This window comes from Daucus carota, chromosome 4, assembly GCF_001625215.2.
Source record: "Daucus carota subsp. sativus chromosome 4, DH1 v3.0, whole genome shotgun sequence".
In the NCBI taxonomy this organism is placed as follows: domain Eukaryota; kingdom Viridiplantae; phylum Streptophyta; class Magnoliopsida; order Apiales; family Apiaceae; genus Daucus; species Daucus carota.
The window spans coordinates 37,424,783-37,445,211 of NC_030384.2; the positions used below are offsets into that span (position 1 = coordinate 37,424,783).

At 34.9% G+C, this 20,429-nt stretch overlaps 2 protein-coding genes and 1 long non-coding RNA gene across 4 annotated transcripts; 2 read left to right on the forward strand and 1 right to left on the reverse strand.

Annotated features, from left to right (window-relative positions):
- The first annotated feature begins 1,841 nt into the window (after positions 1-1,841).
- On the forward strand, positions 1,842-2,723 carry LOC108216168 (putative 4-hydroxy-4-methyl-2-oxoglutarate aldolase 2). The gene has a single exon (XM_017388856.2). The coding sequence runs from the start codon at positions 1,986-1,988 to the stop codon at positions 2,484-2,486; it is 501 nt and encodes a 166-aa protein (XP_017244345.1). The 5' UTR covers positions 1,842-1,985; the 3' UTR covers positions 2,487-2,723.
- Positions 2,724-5,698: 2,975 nt separating this feature from the next.
- On the reverse strand, positions 5,699-8,537 carry LOC108219170 (large ribosomal subunit protein uL3). Its single transcript, XM_017392470.2, has 6 exons — positions 8,403-8,537; positions 7,978-8,071; positions 7,716-7,826; positions 6,904-7,208; positions 6,385-6,794; positions 5,699-6,158 (listed from the first exon to the last, which is right to left on the reverse strand). Exons 2-6 carry the CDS (start codon positions 8,060-8,062, stop codon positions 5,900-5,902), a joined length of 1,170 nt encoding a protein of 389 aa, XP_017247959.1. The 5' UTR covers positions 8,063-8,071; positions 8,403-8,537; the 3' UTR covers positions 5,699-5,899.
- Positions 8,538-16,103: 7,566 nt separating this feature from the next.
- LOC108218296 (uncharacterized) lies at positions 16,104-19,217 on the forward strand. Of its 2 annotated transcripts, XR_010291405.1 has the most exons (5): positions 16,104-16,331; positions 16,648-16,762; positions 16,848-17,170; positions 17,831-17,902; positions 18,839-19,217. It is a non-coding gene; the product is annotated as an uncharacterized LOC108218296 (long non-coding RNA). The 2 variants fall into 2 exon arrangements; XR_001806347.2 differs by having other exon boundaries at positions 16,104-16,762.
- The last annotated feature ends 1,212 nt before the right edge of the window (positions 19,218-20,429 follow it).

Below are 20,429 nucleotides of genomic sequence, written 5' to 3' on the forward strand. Positions count from 1 at the left end.
ATATGTGTCTACAAATATAGTTCGAGTTATCATATCTAAAGCATACAATTAAATACATACAAAACTCATTAACTAATCGTATGTCTATTTAAAAGAGGTAACAAATTTGGTATCTGTTGTTGACTTGTTTTAACAGAGGACTCGAATACTTTATATCTCATCGGTGTGGTGTATTATAAATACCCCTGTTTTACTCGGCTGGCGTCCTTGTTTGTGCGCTAACATCATTTATAACATCTCAACATCACAAATGAATATATATAGGATTCATCAATGCAACATTAGTTTATACCAATATCTCGTATATCTCTAAAACGTTTGATCCAATAGTATTTTTTGACAAATACTTGATCTTTGTTAAAGTCTTCTGAACATAATCATGATTTTGTTATTTTTATATTTTCTTTTAAGTTGTTTCCTGCTTAATTTTTTTTTCCCATTTTGTGCAAGTTGTTCTATTTTCCTAGATTTCTATCAACTTTCTATGGAAACAAATTAAAATATAAACTTCCAGCAAAGATGCATATTATATCTATCTATCTATATATATATATATATATATATATATATATATATATATTTGATATTGAGATATCTTGAGTGTTTTCCCACTTCTTTGTAGTATTAATATTTTGATCACTTACTCGCGAAGACCTCATCGTGATCCACTCCAGTTTCTATCAACTTATTCAACTCGAGTCTTTTGTTAACACGTGAAAATTTAAATATAATCATATGCATGAACGGTAAAACCATGATCTCATTCACATATTTTCATCTCGATAGTTCTCGACACAAGTACTAATATAACATCAATTATTACAAGTCGAAGAGGTAGAAGTGACCACTGATACCCTTACTTTAAAATTCAGCTCTCAAAGTTGTAAATCTTGAAAAGATTATCTTGTGATTCAATTTTAATTTGCAGTGAACTCCAAAATTAATTCTTCAGCATAATTTGTATTCCCAGTAACTAAATAGTTTTTTTTTTCAACCTAGAATAGACGAAGGGTTTGCAGTTTTGAGAGTCAACTTTTAAAACTAGAGTTCTAGTCGTTACTTCTTCGCTGTTAGACATTCATCCTCTTTACCGATTAAATCATCTCCGCTCTTCCATCTTCTCTTTTATTTATCAGTTTTATTAATAAAAATCAATAATTCACCCTTTTTGGGTGATTTCTTATTGAGTACCATGTCATCAAGGTCGTTAGTCGTGCCAATTTTTTGGTATGTTTATGTTTGTTTTGATGTTTTTGTGTGTTTTGTTATGGTTTTCGGTAACGTTTTCATGAAGGACTTACATGGTATTTTGGATGATCTGTAAGGCTTGCATCACATATAACACGGTGGTTAATATCGCAAGTGTTCACTTTTCACGACAAAAAGTTGTTCATGCTTTGAGGTCATTTGTTGATTCAATATCAATTAATGTAACTAATAATTTTGAAAATTGGGCTACAGATGATACTTATGTGAAGGTCAACTGCGATGATATTATGTTCACAACTGATGTAGGTTGGAATTCTATAAATTTGATTGTAATACTTTTTAGATTGCAAGAATTTAAATATTCTATGTGTTAAGCGATCTGAAAACAAAACATGTATATGTTTAGCTCGTTTTTTTATTCATAATCAGGTTGTAATTGACAGTTTGAGGATTTGTCTCGTCTGAGTTTTAATAATTTATTAGATTCTCCGTTTTTCATAAAAAAAATAGTTTTCCAACCTAATAATTGTATCAAAAAGTATATTTTTACAAAATTAAAGAAAAAGAATATTGTTCACTATACAATTCCAAAGGCTGCTAATCACACATTCTTTGGATCTGGAATGTCACTACTTTATTACATAGCAAATCCAATGAAATCAAATTCGCAGGTCGCACTAACAAGCATCTGCTCCTGATCAGCACCTTTTATTACACGACACACACACACACTTGACATAAATAGAAACCAGATCATCGGAGTCTGATGCTCAAGCATGGCCTTAGTAACAACAGCTGAAGTCTGCGACGCCAACCCCCAGCTCATCGTCAGCGGCGAGCTGCGAGCCCTCCAACCCATCTTCCAGATCTACGGCAGACGCCAAGTCTTCTGTGGGCCCGTCGTCACTCTCAAAGTCTTCGAAGACAACGTTCTTGTCCGGGAATTCCTCGAGGAGAAAGGCAACGGCCGCGTCCTCGTCGTCGACGGCGGCGCCAGCCAGCGCTGCGCCATCCTGGGCGGCAATCCGGTGGTCCAGGCCCAGAATAATGGGTGGGCTGGGATAATTGTGAATGGGTGTGTGAGAGATGTGGATGAGATTAATGGGTGTGATATTGGGGTTCGTGCGCTGGCTTCGCATCCGATGAAGGCGAGTAAGAAGGGGATTGGGGAGAAACATGTGCCTGTGATGGTGGGGGGGACTAGGATTTTTGATGGTGAGTGGATTTATGCTGATACTGATGGCATTCTTGTTTCCAAGATGGAGTTGTCTGTTTGAGCAGTGGAGTGCTTTTCGGGGTATGTTTCGGGTTTCTGTTATTGATTGTGTTGTGATTTTGTAGAATCTTGATGAATTTGGGATGTTATGAACTTATTATTGATGTGATCTTGACCCTTTGTGTGAGCTCTTGTTTAATGGTCTACGTTGTAAGGCTATTAGTTATATGTTAAACACGTTGTAGAACCATAAATTTATAGTGATGATAATAACCATTATGAAGATGGGTTGTTATAATTGATATGATCAAACCCTTTTGGGTGATCTTTAAATTAATGATCGACTCCTTTTTAGTTCGTTTCTTTGTGGTTTCATAATTCTGATCTTTTGACTTGTGTAGTATGGTTTCGATTTATAGAGTAGATGCTTCATCTTTTGCAAACTGGATAGTTATTGTAGAGTGATTTTCGGAGTTTAGGCTGTATAAAGATAAGTTGCTAGGTGGTTGGTGAAGCATTAGATTCATTATCATTTTATTTTTTTTTGGAAAAATGTTTATGGTTTGAATTGTACAAGTGTCTGTTTGTCAAATTTAAGGGTGCAGTGATTGTTTGTTACAATCAATATCAAGGAGATGCTTTGAGTGATCTCTCTTAATGATCTACTTTTTAGGTTTATTATGCTTTGTGATTAATGTTTTCACTCTTTTGATTCATGTCTTATCCCTTTTGTGATTCGCAAACTGAATCGAGATATTTTCGAAGTATAGCTGTTTTCAAACACAAAAAGGTAGTTGTTTTATGGTACAAAGAATATTTCCTCTTATCTAGTTGGTGAATCTGTTGATTCGAAGTTCTTTTTTGTGGAAGTTTTTGGTTTAATAGATTAAATTAGGACTTGCACTTACTGAAAGAACTTTTACTTGTAAATGGTATTCCGATTCCGAGGCGATTGAGAAATGGCTTCTTGCTGAAAGAACAAAATATAATAGTCTCGTAACTTAAAGAGAGAAAGAATTTAGGTTCTTGTTTTATAGAAGGAGATTGTCACATATAAGGACCTCTTTTGTCAGTTTTGTGTGAATGGTCAGTATACCACCTACATAATTACCAAGTCATCTGCTTTAATTAGCAAGACACTGATGAGTTGGTTACACATGGAAGCTTTTTTAAGTGTTTTTTTTCCCTTCGAATTTTCATTTTCAGTCTATTTTTTGTTTTCCCGTCCTTTTATCTTGCTTTGTACTATAAATCTCTGTTCTTAGACTAGAGAAAACTATTAATGGTAAGAATCCATTTTCTCTAATCACACTCTGTACTAACCATATGTACCTTGCCAGTTGCCTCCATATGCTTTTGATAATTTATGCGGTGTGGCGTGTTTTGTAGCTTAAGTTTGTATACAGAATGATAAACTGCATGTCATTTTGATTCACAAAGTTTTTAGTTTAAAAACAGTGTAAAAGGGATCAAATCTTTGTAGTAACAAAATAAACATGTTTCCATGAATGTCAAGGAGATGTTATCTCGAGACTGGAGCCAATTTCTGATTTGGATTTTACTCTTCAGACTTTGGATGCTAGAATTAGAACCTCATGCTTACTCCCTACAAGGAAAAGCCAAATACTGTTGGTGACTAATGAAAATTAGGAAGAACTGCTGAAATAGTTGTTGAGATTCCAGAAGTTCTCATTGCATTTTTTTTATCATTGGATAACTTATTTTATGATGAAAGGTTTTAGAAAGACTAACGAGGGCTTAGTATGTTTTCTGATCTCTATATACCTTGAGAATAACTATATTTAATAAATATAGCGTAGAACAGATGGAGTTAATGTGCCAGTGACACCACAAATTACGGACAAGAGGATTAAATGATTAACCGTGAGGGTGGCTAGAAATTTGGAACACAAGACTATTGTACCTGCAGTAGTGTGGAAATTGTACTCATTCTAGCATAAGTAATTTCTCTTCACGCCTGCAATTTGTAGTTTGGGGACTATAGGGAAAATTTCCTCACCTTGCTTCAAATCCTCATCTTCAGCTCACATTGCTTTTGCATTGGATGCCAGTCCTTGTCAAACATGTCTGCCATATTCACCATTTGGCTGTTATTGGCCTCAGCCGAGGGATAAGTATCAACAATCTCAGTCCGAGATTATCATGCAGATAGCCTTTGCTATTATGAACACTCATGGTTTCCAAGATCCCACTATACATTGATGTAAAACAAAATCTTCTTTCTCTAACCCTGTTTTGCAAAGAATGTTGACACTAGCCATCCTCTAGAAATAAAACACGTTACACTTGCACTTTTTTGCTTTTATATTCTTGTTATGTGTTCCAGAATTCCGAATACATTTTTCATTCAACTTGCTCGGGATTAGCAATTGTTGTCGGAGACCGTAAAGGTTGCAGATTACTCCATCGCTAATGAGTACTGTTAGGTATCCCTTAGGTCTTTGAGAAACACATCATCCTCATTACAGACGGTGATACCAATATAATTTGTTTATTTTCTTTGCTAAATGTGATGCCAAATTGCCAATCTAACTGGATACTGGTGTTTCCCTTGGCAAAACGCACTGTCCCCCAACTCCCAGGGAAAATGACTGAAAAGGAATTGCATATGTACAGAGGAAGAAGTTCCTCAAGAAAGAGAAAGGTAGAGGTGGAGCTTCTAGTCATTATCACACGGCTATGCTGAAACCCCTGTCAGGCTGTCGCAACAAATGTTTGAATCCCATGGCTCTTTTGATATATTTCTGATCTTAACTTGAGTTGCATACACCTCCCATCCCAGGTCCCCAACACCAGAAAGGCGATTACAATGGTCCAGCTCTTGTAAGAAAGTCCACAGAACTTCCAATGTACCCATTTTTTTTAATGAATTTATAATATTTTTAAAAGTTTAATTTTCTCAAGTCATTTCCTCTTAAACTTTTTTCCCAACAAAATTGACATGTTAAACGGCATTTTAGAATCCCTTCCTTCGCAAGTCCTAATAGAAGAAAACACTTCAACGGCCTCCTTGAAGAAAACACATCAATGGCCTGCGCTGCTCAACTACTTAATTGAAGTGTCTTATCTTCTCAATAGTTCTCATGGTCGATTTTCATAATTTTACTTATTACTACCACACATTGACCCCTTGCTAAATGCTAATGATAAAGCAAACACATTACTACCACTAATGATGGCAGTAATTTTGCAATTCACAGCACATTATAGCTTAACAGAAAACTTTCAAATCTAGAAACTCAATAGACAAACTTATTTGGAAAAGATCTAGCAATTGATAAAAGCAAAGGTCCAGCAGCCAGCAAGTACCACAATTTCAAAAACTGATCCCAATATAAAAATCTCAACAAAACAAACATTGATTCTATTGTACTCAAAACTTTAACATTTAAAGTACTCAAATAAGCATGGAAAATAACTAAAAGCATCAGAACTCGGTCACCAATGATATGATCAAGCCTTGAGACGTCCATAGAACTTCTGCTTCTCCTCGCTAGTCTGGAAGCGACCATGTCCAAACTTAGAAGATGTGTCAATAAACTTGAGCTTGATCTCCTCCATTGCCAATCGGGATGTCTGGGTCAGCAGAGACTGACGTAGGGTGACAACCCTTTTCTTTGGTCCAACACAGCATCCCTTGATCAGCAGATAGTCATCCTTCACCTCACCATAATGAGGGAAGCCACCCATAGGAGTAATATCTTTTTCAGTCCTGTTAGAGATGATATACAAATATTACACACATGAACAGGTTGCAACATATTTAATATTTTAGTGATTTACAGATAAAAAAATAAAAACTAAAATTTTGTAATAACCTCTATAAATATGCACATTTCTTATTCAAAGAATTTAACATTTCTCGACTCACTTAAATACTTAAAGGCATACCAAGACTCTGCTTCAGAGAGAGGAAAAAAATATTCGAAGTCCCTAACCTGTCAAACTCAGTAATGGCAGTGTGGTTCTCCTGTCCAGTCTTTCCAAGCTTGTAAATCTTCTTGTTCATTTCTGTTCTGTGGTGATAACCATTCTGACCAGCCCTAGCAACAGTGTATGAAACACGGGCTGGATGCCAGGCACCAATACAAGCAACCTTTCTCAGACCCCTATGAGTTTTGCGGGGAAGACGAGTGACACCCCAACGAGTAACAACACCCTCATAACCTTTACCCTTTGTGACACCAATGATGTCAATCATTTCATCCTTCTGGAAAACAGCATCAATAGGTACCTGCTTCTCAAAGAACCCATAAGCAAAATCCACTTTCTGAGCAATAGTCCCACCATTAACTTGAATCTCCATCAAGTGTGCTTTCTTCTGTTTCAAGCCTTTCATTTTCCTGATCTGAAAGAGAGTTTTGATAATAAAATAATCTATCAAGGCAAAAATATTATAACGGCAAATATTGTGTGCCTGTAGGAACTTTGAAATGCCAACAGACAGAATGAGTTACCTGGGTGTGAGCAAGAACCCTGATAACAGTTCCATACTTCTTCATTTTCTCCAGCTGAGATTGGATATCCTTCTTTCCTTCATCACTCTCATACTTCCTCGAGTACCTGGTGAAAGCCTTCTTCTTTGATTTGCACCAGTTCTTGTAAAACCTCCTCTTGATGTCCTCACTCAGATGCTGAGCCCACACAGTGTTCAACGAGCGAAGGCCACGAGGAGTCTTCACATAAGCCACCACACCAACAATCACCATTGGAGGAGTTTCAATGATGGTCACAGCCTCACAGGTTTCCTTCTTGTGAAGCTCTGAGTAAGAAATATTATTTCAGGTATCAATATAAGAACCTTAAACATAAATCTTATGCATCAAGTGAACACAAAACTATAATTACACCGTTTTGTCCCGTACAAATAAATGACTATACAGCTATCAAGTAACTAGTACTAAAAACATAAAGAAGCAGCCATCTAAATCAAATGGGAACTACTCAAAGTTTCATGAGGTAATCTGCAAATGAACTCAGTCATTAATTTACAACTCCAACTAAGAATACAAGCTTCAAATCTAAAAAAGTAATACCTCAGACTAATTAAAACAAGACCATTGTTATTTGAAAAAAGTTAATCCACGCAATATAACATGTACTATCATTGTACTGCATTACCAACAAGATCTCTAAGACACATGTTTAGAGGCATTATACTGAAATGTAACAAAAATTTTGAGGCAGATAAATTCCAATTAATAATAACTGCAAAATTTACGCTAAATTAGTTTCCTAGATCAAAACATCTATAAAAAGGACCCCTTACTTGATCCAGGTTTCTCGACCTCTCTGACAATATGGGTCATCCCAGCCTTGTAACCCAAAAATGCAGTAAGCTTGCACGGCTTAGTTGGGTCATCCTTGGGGAACGCCTTCACTGCATAATTTACAAAAAAATCCATTAGCAAATACAACATGACACAACTAATTTCACATATACACAATTCATTCAGACGATCCACCGCAACAATAAATAAAAAACAAGACTGTAGAAGAAAAGCTAGGTCCATATACAACTAGAGCTGTACCTTTGCCTCTGTGGCGAGCAGCACGCTTCCTGGGGAGAAACCCAAGAGAACCGTGCCTGGGATGCTCAAACTTCCTGTGAGACATTCTTCTTACCTTCACACATACACAAAACGCAATTCAACAACGCGCAACAAACTAATCACATTAAACCCCAGAAAACATATCTACACAAAAAAGCCATAAATCGATAAACGAAACATATATCAATCTATACAAACCCCACAACGTGTATCGAGATTAAAACAGAATTATTAAACATAACAGAGCTCCACATTTTCAAAAACATAATAATCATTGAATTTTCGTATACATAAACAAGGTCGAGAGAGAATTTCACATACAAGAAAATGAATATGAGAATGAAAGAACAATTAATGGAAACGAAATGTGAATAGAGTGTGTGAGAGAATGAGAGAGGGAGAACCTGAGTAGTGTGCGCTTGAGGCTGTGCGGCGAAGGCAGATGAAAATGTATTAAACCCTAGCTAGCTCGCTATATGTAGCGTCAGGGTGTGTGAGAAACTGGGCTTTGGTGATAGACTTGGGCTTTTAGAATGCATCCCCTGGTTGTATCTGACTTTTGGGCGGAACGGAGATCGAGCCCGTTTATCTGGGTTTCAAGCCCATTTTTTATTTAATCCCGATATATAATAAGGCAAAAATCCGTTTAAATTAAAAAAAAAAATTAGATTCAGAATTAGTAGGATGTATTTTTGTGAATAATTTAATTTTTCTAATTGAAGTCAATTTCGAAAATAAAACAAATAATTTATTAAACTTATTTTTATTACTATATTTTTAATTTTTAATGACACACAAGTTATATATATCATATATATATATATATATATATATATATTATAAGATTATCCAAATAAATATTTCAACATAGTACTTATTACATTAGATCATGATAAATTAGAACAAAGTTCCATGTAGTCCACATATTTACCGTAGTACCGTAGACCACGTATGTTCTGCAACTATATAATGACATAAAAACATTGCAAAATGTGTTATTTTGCAAATCATGTTCTATAAACATCATTATTTTGTTAAAAATTTTGACAATCCTAAACATTCTACAAGTTAAATAGTGAAAAACACATTATTCTGCAAAACATGTTAAGTTTGCAGAACATATTTTCATATTACAGAACATATGTGTTCTACTTGTCGAACATAAATGATTTTCAATATTTTTCATGAAATAGTGATATTTATAGAATGTATTTCACAAAATAACAAATTTCATACATTTTGCCATCTTTTTATGCCATTCTATAATTGCAGAACATACGTGGTCTACGGTACTACAGTAAATATGTGGACTACATGGAACTTAACTCTGATAAATTATTATCTTAAATATATCCGAACAATTAATTTTCCGGTCTCGCTTCCTCTTTGTCAAACTCCTGAGATTTCAAAGCGTGGAACATAATTATACAAGATCGAATCAATTTGGTTGATTGAATCGTTCAAACCAGAAATTTTCAATTTTCTAATTGTTTGGTTTGGTTTCGATTTAGTAATTAGAAAATCGAAATTTTTCGGTTCAGATTTGGTTTATACTTTTAAACCAACCGAAATAACGACCCTGCAAACCTAACTATTTCATTTAGATTCAGTTCAATTTATATTAATTTTTATACTTGTTTGTCTTGTTTTGACTAACTTACATTCTTTAATAATGGTATATCTCCAACATTCATAACAATCACATCAATAAAAATACATCAAATTTATAGATTTTGATATTTGACTTGTGTTCATGAACACACACTAGACAGACCGGTTTGTATAACATTCAATTGGAATCCAGTTTCTGAAGTTCCAAAATTGGTTAACCCAGCAATCACCCTGATACTTTAGCTGTATTTGAAAGTCAGCAGTTTAGGAAAAAATGAGAAATTTAGGGTGATTTAAAGGTTTGACCATTTCAATCCGCTAATGATAGTGTTTGATAGTTAGCGGATTGAAATAGAGGTTTGAGCTCAAAAAGCTAATTTTCAAAAAACTGCTTTGAAGAGTTTTTGGGTTAGAGGTTTTGGTATGTGTCATAAAAAGTTAATAAGTTAATGAAACAGTTATTTACCAAACAGGTTTACACAATATAAAGAGAGAAATCGCACTTGAATTGCAGTAACGGCGACTAGAAGAATTCAATTGAAGCGCGTATGATAAAGATTAGGGTTTCTCTCTTCTTTTTCTTTTTATTTTTTAATTTCAAAGTCGTCGGCTTTGTTGTGGTGTTTGATTTTTCGTTGGTTAAGTTAGTGATAAGCTAGGGAAAGATTTACATGAGTAAACAATGACATTGTAAATTCTATCTGTTGCGGAAAACTATTGTATGCGGATACTATGTAGGTTGTGATGAGGAGTTTTATTCATTTACTCTCGGGTAAGTCTAGTGTTGTGTAGTCTTAGTATTTTCCTACCAGTGTCTTAGAACAAAGTATTGAAGTTATATACTAATATTAAAAAATAGCAATCAAGAGGCAGAACTAAGGTGATGTTTGTCTTAACTAGATTTCTTTCGGTAGCTAAATATGTCGGAATTTGTTTGCCGGAACTTCTCTTTGAACTCTGTGCTAACTTTAATGTCAAATTATGTAGCTAAAAGTTTTATATAAGGTAGTTTTCTGATTATCTAATTTAATCGCAGGAGGAGATCAATGAGGGAGATACTCTGTTGGGATCTCTGGGGATTCATAGGATCTTATATGTCCATAAAACACTGGTTTTTTACTATGTATTATGTTTCAATAAGTTTGTGCAGTAGCACAGGGACTCGATTATTATGTTAAGTTCAAAGTCATATTCTATTTTTAAATTTTAAGGTGCTGGTATTATAGATTTGGAATTGCTGGATAAGGATATTTCTTGTCATTTGCAGTTTGTTTATCTTATGATTGGATTTTATTAGAGTAATAAACAATGGTGAAGATTTTATTAGTCTTATTGATTCACTCGCTCTATTGATGGAGTTTCTTCAGACTCCAGCTATTCTCTCCTTCTGCTGGCAAACAATAACAGCGACTCAATAAACCAATCTTTGAGTCTCGGAACAAATTACCAATTGGATACTTAAGATTCATCTGTGGTTCAAACAGCAGTGATTTAGGAGTAAGCAACTCCTGTTACTGCAACTCCAAGTGAGCGTCATTTAGGAGTAAGCAAAACAGAGGAGGGGAAACCTTATCATATGGAAAGTCGTGCGGCTACTTCTCAAGAGAACCAACCTGTTACTGAACTACAGTTCAAGTCATCGTCGAAGCAGATGTTTCATGCAAGCAACCTGGGGCTTTTCCAAGACTATCCCGAAATGCAGGAAGACATATTCACTTTTGACAAGGTTATAGTTATAAATTTAGCTTCCCGTTCGTTGCGCTAATACAAAAGAGGTGCTAAATCTGGCACTCATATGTGCCCAGAAAACTTGGTCTAAAGCTAAAACATGAAGTAATCATATTGTGTGATATAAAGAGTTTATGCCATTATATCTGGAATAGGTGAAATGTTCTGAATTGTGTGGAGCACATTATGCAATTTTAAAAAAAGGGAGGGTGGCTGGGTCTAATGAATCTCGGGGAATGGAACAAAGTTATAGTGATCTTTTAAATTTAACTACTAGTACACACTTAATCAAAAACTAATTATTTTAAAAGTCTGTTATATTATTCAATCTTATTAGTTATAAAAGTCTGCTAAATTATCATTCAATTAAATTTATTAGTTTCTTGTCTAACCAAAGGGTTTCCCTTTGGTTAGATTTTCTTTTGTAGTTTTATTGATACTTCTACTTTATTTTATTTTTTCTTTAATTTTGAGAGATCATCTCTTTTGTTTTGTTTTTAGTAGACTTACTATCTTGTTTGCATTAAATATATATATATATATATATATATATATATATATATGATTCTCTTGTATATTGATTTATGTTTTGTTTGATTTATTTTTCGTTTGATTTATTTTTCTCAGGTTATGTCGGAAGCGAGCAGTTCGTGCCTTCTTCTACGGGTTTTCTTTTCTCATTCATTTAAGCTTTATTGTCTAAGCGTCCGGAGTTATGCTTGCATGACTTTCGGTTAGATGATAAACTTTCTTGAAAGAAAGAATTCCCGGATGCGGTTTATTGTATCTCGATACAATTCATCTACGTATATGTAGACCTTACAAAAAAAAAAACTAGGGAAAGATTTTGAAATGGAAAAAAGAGGGTCTTGCGTGGCTTTTTTTTGTGTTTTTTAGCGATTTAAATCGATGAAAATGTGATGATTCTCTGCCCTCGAGTTGGTGATGGATTTCACGAATCAGAAATAGAGTGACCGAGATTTCAAATACAGGAAAGTGTCTTTTCCTTCTGTTTTCTTTTCTTCTCAACCCTCGTCCCCAATACTCTTTCTTTACTCCATTAATAATACTGATGTACTATACAGTTTTGTATATTTGTCATGTTCCATTTGTTTTGTCCATTGATCTTCCCTCATATGAGCAGAGCAGAGTAGCTACAACATGGTAACAGGAGTATAGGGGCCCTGTTTGCATGAGGGTTTGAGCTGACAGAAAAAAGAGATGGGCATGAAAGAGAATTGGGAGGAATACGGCAACAGTATCATAACGTATCATGTTTTCAAGATAAGCTTCACAAGCCCCTGTTCAATTTATCTATATCTATATATTCTTAATGAGCGCAATGCCCATTTAGATAATTACCCACGGGTTACCCATGTTTTACCCGATTCATTATATAATTCACCTATCTTGCATTACCCGTTTAGATTAAAAAACCCGATGTATAACCGACTCCACGAGCTCATTCTGTTTGCTTTCCTTATTCACGGGATTTGATTGCTTATTTATTCTGCTGTCCTGTAATTTTGGCATTCATATATTTCAACATGGAAAGTGCATGTAATCAAGGATGCGTATTGTTATTTTTCAAAATTCAAACTGATTCTCTTTGCGTGCTATGTAAGAGTCTTTTTGTGGGTTGGTGGAAAGATTTTGTCCAAGAGTTTCACCAGCCATGGATTCACTTTCGCAGCAGCCAGTTAATAATTGTTCAAGCTCAGGTTTGTACCCAAGAGGCATCTCTTCCGACAGTATTTACCAATGTTGTACTTTGCTCTGTGTGTGTGAGGATCGTCTATTGTGTTTGATGTGCAGGTCGTAAAAGAAATAAAGAAAATCAAGCAGAGGGTTCACTTGCTGGTACTGGTCAAACTATAGCCTTGCTTTTAAAATAAGTCGTGTCTGTTTATAGTAGGATCACCATGTGTTTGTGTTTATAATTCACCGTTGCATGATGTTGCAGGTAACCGTCAACAAGGGTCTGGTAGTGCTCTCGATTTATTTTTGCAGAGACACACTGAAAACATTAAGAAATCCAGAACTGCTGGGAATTCGTCATCCTTCGACAATATCACCTCAGGAAGAAATGGTATTGATGCACACTCATTACAATTTCTTGCTTATTGGTTTTTGATGGCTTACAATGTGTCCAACAACTGTCATTTTTTATTGTCCCAGCCACGAATCGTGTTGCTCTATTGACAGTTGATCAAAATGAATCCAATCGATATATGTCGGATTTTCTTCCTAACATACAATTTAAACTTGATACAATTTACATTCTGTTTCTTTTTGCATCGTGTGCTCATTTCATCATGACTTGGAGCAAGGCCGTTGTGTGCATAATCAGTAAGAGTTGCAGCAAGGCCGTTATAACCCCGTTATCTTTTTGTTGCAGCAAACAAACGTTCTCCTTTGTGCAATGTTGATCTGAATTCTGCTCCTGGCTTTGTGTTGGATTCTGCCGTCACGGGTAGTTACCAAATAACCTCTGTTTGAGTCCATTTTAATTGTCCATTTTAATAATCATTATTTCCCGTGGTAGAATTTGAATCTGATGATTAACTTTTGAATCAGGTGTCAGGCGTAGAGGTCGTGGACCAAGCATTGAGATATTGTTTAAGCATTCCAAGAGTTTGAGCGCCTCAGGTTTTTTATCCATATACCTTAATTTATTTAAACATGTGTGATTTCAAGGGCAGTCACACACAAGTCAACACATCTGATGCTTTCCACAAGCAAATGCCACATTCTCTCCAAGTGATTTGTGTAATAGTACGCTGACCAGCGTTGGGCATCACGCATCACGAGATCCCAATAGTGCCACGGGTATGAAAAAATTCTAACACCGTCTCGCATTGAGACTTGAATGCTCCTGTGTGTTTCGGTATTTTATTTTTACACCGACAATTCCGAGACAATGACTCTGGATCTTTCCTTTTCTGTAGCAGCTTCCAGGCGTTCTCCGTTGTGCAGTGTCGATCAGAATGCAGATTCTCGCTTTGTGTTGGATTCTACCGTTACAGGTACATAGCATTTAAGCTCTTTTTAAATCCATTTTAAATGTCCGCCTTTATACCACAGATTATGTAAATTTTTAATTTGTTGTTGAGCGTGCTAAGAGAACACTCTGCTGATGAAATTTCGAATCAGGTGTCAAGCATCGAGGTTGTGGACCAAGCATTGAAACATTATTTAAACATTCTAAGAAATTAAGCACCTCAAGTTATTCATCCTGAAAAACTACCTTTTATTAAACACGTGTAACTTCAAAGGCAATCGTACACAAGTTTACACAATCATGCTTTATACCACCTTGATATCTTGCTGAGTTATTTTGGGTGGTTATTAGTTCTGGTACTACCTTGATATCTTGCTCAGTCAGGGTTTTTTGAGAGAATTAAGTGCGGTTGAGGAATGTTATTTTGCTGGTAATTGAGTTCAGGACCTGTAAGTATTGTTGTACCTTGGCTTCCCATTTTTTTATTCTCAATCATTTAAGCTGGCCAAGTGCGATTAGGATAGTAGTTCAGTGGTTATATAATGGTTGCTTGCTTTGGTTTTTCTGGGACTTATGTTGTGTGGGTCATTGGTATTGCTCAGAAGTGATCAGTGCATGGTCAGAGTTTTGGGTGGGTTGCATGGTAGATTCAATTATTTGGAATGGTTGGGGAGGGTGCAATTGTCTCTGGCCGGAAGTTTTTGGTTTTGTTTGGCTTGCTTTTTATTTTTTTATCCGTTGGAGGACATACATATTTATTTTCTATAATTAGTTGATCGTTTTGCATCTTTGAGTTTGTTCTTAGAGGTTTTGTTTTCCAGAGAGGAGTCCTCTCTTTGTATTTTTCTCTCTATGTTATAAAATTTATAGAAGGTGCCGCCATCATTTACCGAAAAAAAAAAGTATGTGTTTGATTACTTTTGTAGAAATTAATATTGTATGTGGCGTTATTCTGTATTTTCTTATCATCCATGTCGGGATTCAAGAATTTAATCTCTGATTCCTTGATTTTACAGGTCTTGGTATGAATTCTAATCTCAATTCTTGCGGTGAACAACAAAATGAATTAGAATGCTATCTCCGTCCTTAAACGAAGATATTATTGCATCTTGACTTTCTTGGAAGGTTTGTCATTTTGATCCTACAATCTTGCATCTCATCTCTTTTGCATTAAAAATGTACATTAACATGTAGCAGACTTATTCAAACATTAACGATAATAGACTTCTTCAAACTTTATTGGTAGTGACCAGAATTGTCTAAGGTGTATAGGTGCTCTACGATTGGTTGCTTCTGTTGCCAGTGCATAAGCAAAATAATCTGTCTAGCAAACTTGAGGTGATTGCTGTTATAGAAATGTTCCACTATCGCCTCTTATTTCACAAAAAATGGTTATTTCTTCTTCTAGGTCATCTCTTGAATCACTTTTAGAGTTCTTCTAGCTTATATTTTACGGTTTCTTCTTGCAGAAATCGGATCGAACTTTGTCACCCTGGCTGCGATGTATGGTGGTAGCCAGAATCATAAAAGAATGCACACAAAAGTGGTGGTATTCCAAGAGTTAAAAGCTATTTTATGTTAAAGTTTTAACATTACTTCACAATTGTTTGCTGCCTATTGGTTTAAAATCTAATGTTTGATAATCTCAGTATATAGTATAATATTGATATCTGTAGATTTATATTATGCATGTGTGGTTCTTTCAAGGTTAGTTTTCACTTAATTTTTGATATCATAAAAGTTTAGTTCAATTATCATTTTTTGATTTACCAGTGATTGCTTGCACAATCAGATTACAATGGATTTAACAGCCGCTTGATTTTCACTTGATATTGTATTTTCAGGTTAGCAGTATGTTATCCGTGAATGCTTTTCTGTTAACATATGAACTAATCAAGCCTAATTGCAGCTTTCTCATGTTGATTTACAGTTATGAGGATAATAATTTTATGAAGAAACTGTTTTTTTGTCTAAAATGAGGCTGCCTCTGATGGTATCTATTGTATAATACTACACGCAGTACAATAAAAAGTTGGCCGGATAACATTTTATGTGTCACTGAATGTTACATATTTAAATCTCAAGCCTCGCATCAAAGAGCTTACTGATATCATAAATGCACATCATATATTATTTTACTAATAATTTGAAATTCATACAATCTATGATCATGATTGTATTTTTTTATAAACATACATCATTAATATAATATTGCATATTGCAGAGAGTGTTAGGACTTAGGATATAGATTTATGTACATATCTCTGCATTCTGATATATACTTTTTGTTTCTTCCCTTATCCCTACAGGAAGAAGTCCTCTTGGCAAACTTGATACCAATGTGTCTCATAAGGACAATAGTAATGTTGTGGACAATGTCATGGTAGACAGGAATTATACATAACCAAAATTACACTTGAGGAGGTATTCCTTTATGACAATCTGATATGGTTTTTAACTAACTGAATATTCACCATTTATCTGTTGTGTTTTAATTTCTTACTAGCAGGTCATCTACCTAGATCTACTGGTACAGCTCTGGATAATTTTCTGAGCAATAGGGCAGAAAGGATTCAAACGAAAAAAACTGATAATCAAAATCAGGATGCCCAATCAATATCTTCAAACAATTGCGGTATGGTATGTATTTATATTTACTTTATTTTGTGTTTTTATTCAATTTATTTAATTAAGTTGCTGTTAGTTAAGTAATTGGAGGCTTCAATTAAGTTAAGTTTGTGTGTGTGTGTAAATTGATTGTTACTGCCTGCTGGATACTATTTGTGTGCGTAAATTTATTTGCTGGCTCTTTGTTGAATTCTGCTGTCAAAGGTACAAATCTATTTAGAGTGTTCTTATCGTGTGTTTCGTTATTTGATTACATTTTCTATTCATTTAGCCATTTCATGATATCAAATTTACACTAGACAAGGTGGGATCAAAATTACACTTAATAACTAATTTTTAATTGTTTCTTTAATTTTTTGGAGCAAATTTAAAGCCAAAGCCAAATGAGAGCGAAAAATGGAGAGGCGAATGAAGGAATGACCGGTTTAGGTTTTTATTCAGAACTTGGTGCTGATTTACGATTTTTATCTATTTTCACTGTTTTCAAAATTATACAGTATTGCGGATATATTATATTAGAGATGCTCTGATGCTTATGCTTCTTATCGTGCATCTCCAATATTTTATCTGACATATTTATATAATTTGGTGGGGATTTTAGATAGAAGCCGTGCCTTTATGTTTTGCCTCTTCAAATTGTTTTATTAAATTATGAAGTAGGTATTATCTTTCCGAACCACACTCACAATGTGCTGGCAAAATGTAGAAGTCCCGTGTTCAAAATTTATCACAGTGTGTTTAGTTATTACAATTGTTAATCTCATTTTATTATCTAGGAAATCACAGTTTGACAATTACAGTTGTTCCTCTCATCTTATTCTCAATTTATTACAGTAGTTCGGTAATTGCTTGATTTCCCAACAGGTGTACCGCGTAGAGGACGTGGACCAAGCATCCAAACTTTATTTAAACAAATAAGTTCATCTAGCAATTCAGGTTATTCACAGAACACAGACTTTTGAATGTCCTGTTATTATTTTTTTTTCCCCGTCAAAGTATTAGAAAAACACATGTATGTAGCTCATGTACACATGTTCTATGCTCTGATGTTTTTAAACAGCAAACCCTACATGCTCTCCAAGCGAATTGTGTGAAAGTACAATATCGAGTTCTGGAAACTGTACGTCAAGTGATTCTAAAAGCAACACAGGTATGTACAAATATCATATTCACGTTGTGGAGAAGCAAACCTTAACCGTGGTGATTTGTCTTCAGGTGTAAAGCGTAGAGGTCGTGGTCCAAGCACCGAAACATTGTTTAAGAAACTTAGATGATTTAATCAATATAATCTTGAGAAAAGTGAAGAAATATAACTCTCGGATCAAGTGAGTATAGCTTGGAATGTGAAGAAGTGAGTATCCTGATGCTACTACGATTAAGGGAATCCACTTTTACAAAATAATGAATAAAATGATGGTTAATGCAATGTAACAGCTAACACAATAAATTTGGAAATGAACAAAATTATCAGCCAACAAAATTAATAGGCAACATACAATGTCATTCATAACTTAAAAAGGAACGAGAACAAAGAATCTAGGAGCAAGATGCAAACTCTCTTGAAGACGTGAGGCAAGAACTGTAAGTTTACACAATTCTGATATGGTTCATGTGCTCATACCAGTTTTCAAACATTGACTTAGTGAGGCATAAAAATTAACCTTTCTGTGTTTGTGAATGTAATGGTTGTGCACTTATGATAGGGTGACATGACCAGATGGAAATTCAGCAAACTATGTACTCTAACTAGGCATGTGTTATTTATAAGAAGACACTTTTTATCTTTTCATTTATCAGTCAAATATCAGTTGGTGTAGAATATACCAGTTTGTTGTAATTCATGCTCTGAGAAAGGATTGCTAAATGTTTTAGATGATGGGGAACAATTTAAATAAAGAAGAGTTGGCAGCTTTAGATACTATTGGTGCAGGAAAACTATTTCATCATGGCAAGAATCGAGACATTCCAGGTGCAGCAGAGACCTTCCGCTATTAAGCAGGGGGCAGCAGATAAAATACATGGAGATACACTGAAGATTAAAACTTGGTGCTGATTTACGGTTTTGCAACGGGAGGGAAATGATTGGGACAACGTGTAAAAAGAATAGTGTAGAGTGTGAGATCCTTTTTTTCATATGACATGCATGGCTTTATTTTTATATATGATGATTAATGTAAAACTGAGCCTGACAACTTTTAATACTGTCATCTACTTACTGGAGTAGATTACATTACATAGACTGTCTTTTTTTGAGACCACTTGACTCGGTTGTCGACTGAGATATATGTTTTCATATTATAACCTGTTACTCAGCCATGTGATTGGATTTGAGAGTTCGACGTGTTTATGAGATGGGCTCGGAAGATAGTTTCATTCTATTGCCTGCTATGCGGTGCAGAATTGCTAGATAAAAAGCTTTCAGATGGTGTTTGCTGTAAAGTTTCAAGTGGATCACCTTCTACAAATGAGCAGCGTGCAGTCTTAGCACTGGTTTTGGAGATATTTGGGCTGCAACAGTTATACTTGCTGTCTGTTGGTGTTTCTCTTCCTCTGCATCATGCAAGTGATGAATAAATGTGATTGTGTTTTTTATATGACTAATCTGGCATTCAAAATTTTTAATAATTTTTAATTTGAGACATAGGAGCCGTGCACCGATTTATTAGGTAGGCTATATGTTTGAGCAGCTCTGAGTTTCCAAAGCAATAGCAATTCTTGGATCTATAATAACAAATGTTGCCGCGTTTCTTTAACAACTAAGAGTTGGAGTATGATAAGTGCAAATTTCAGGATTTTCTACATTTGCAGCCATCCAGGAATTCTGTAATATCTAATAGGTCACAAGAGAAATGTGTGAGAGTTGAGACAACAGCCAGCAAGAAAAGAAGTAAACCTCTGTCCTGATTTATATAAGGTTTCAGGCTTACATCTCCAACTTCACGCTCTGATCATCTCCTGGTGTTATCAATTTCTTCTCGGGGAAAGTCCTAACATCTCTGGAAACACTCTCACGTTCCTGGGAAGTATTTATCTCTCAAGTCCTATCTGAACCAGCAGTTTTTTCATGTGCATCGACCAAATCTTGAGATTCTCTGCTTGAAAGAGCAGCAAGCAAAATTTCCCCATCTGACATTAACCGAGACATTAACTAAATGAGATACACCTCCTCAGGATTTTAACTTTAAAACAGAAGTGACCATGCTGGCATATGTGTTTAGAAATTAAATATTACTCATATTTATATTTCACCAGCAAGATATCATCAACTATCTACCTGCCCAGTCATGTACAGCAACAAATTGAACAAAATAAATCAACTGGCCTGATTCATGCTAATAATATTAAAACTTTTTTATTAAACATAACATCAATTATAATAAGACTAATTGGATTAAATACTGTAATCAATTATTTAGTGTTGGTAAGTTTGGATTTTTATATTGTATCCCAAATTAATTTTTTA

Bases quoted from the DNA above. Each gene is read 5' to 3' on its own strand.
- LOC108216168 (XM_017388856.2), top strand. From the start codon at position 1,986: ATGGCCTTAGTAACAACAGCTGAAGTCTGCGACGCCAACCCCCAGCTC.
- LOC108219170 (XM_017392470.2), bottom strand. From the start codon at position 8,062: ATGTCTCACAGGAAGTTTGAGCATCCCAGGCACGGTTCTCTTGGGTTT. The intron at 7,827-7,977 runs GTACAGCTCTAG...TAAATTATGCAG, and splicing joins TGCTCGCCACAGAGGCAAAG to TGAAGGCGTTCCCCAAGGAT. The intron at 7,209-7,715 runs GTAAGGGGTCCT...TTTCTTACTCAG, and splicing joins GGTCGAGAAACCTGGATCAA to AGCTTCACAAGAAGGAAACC.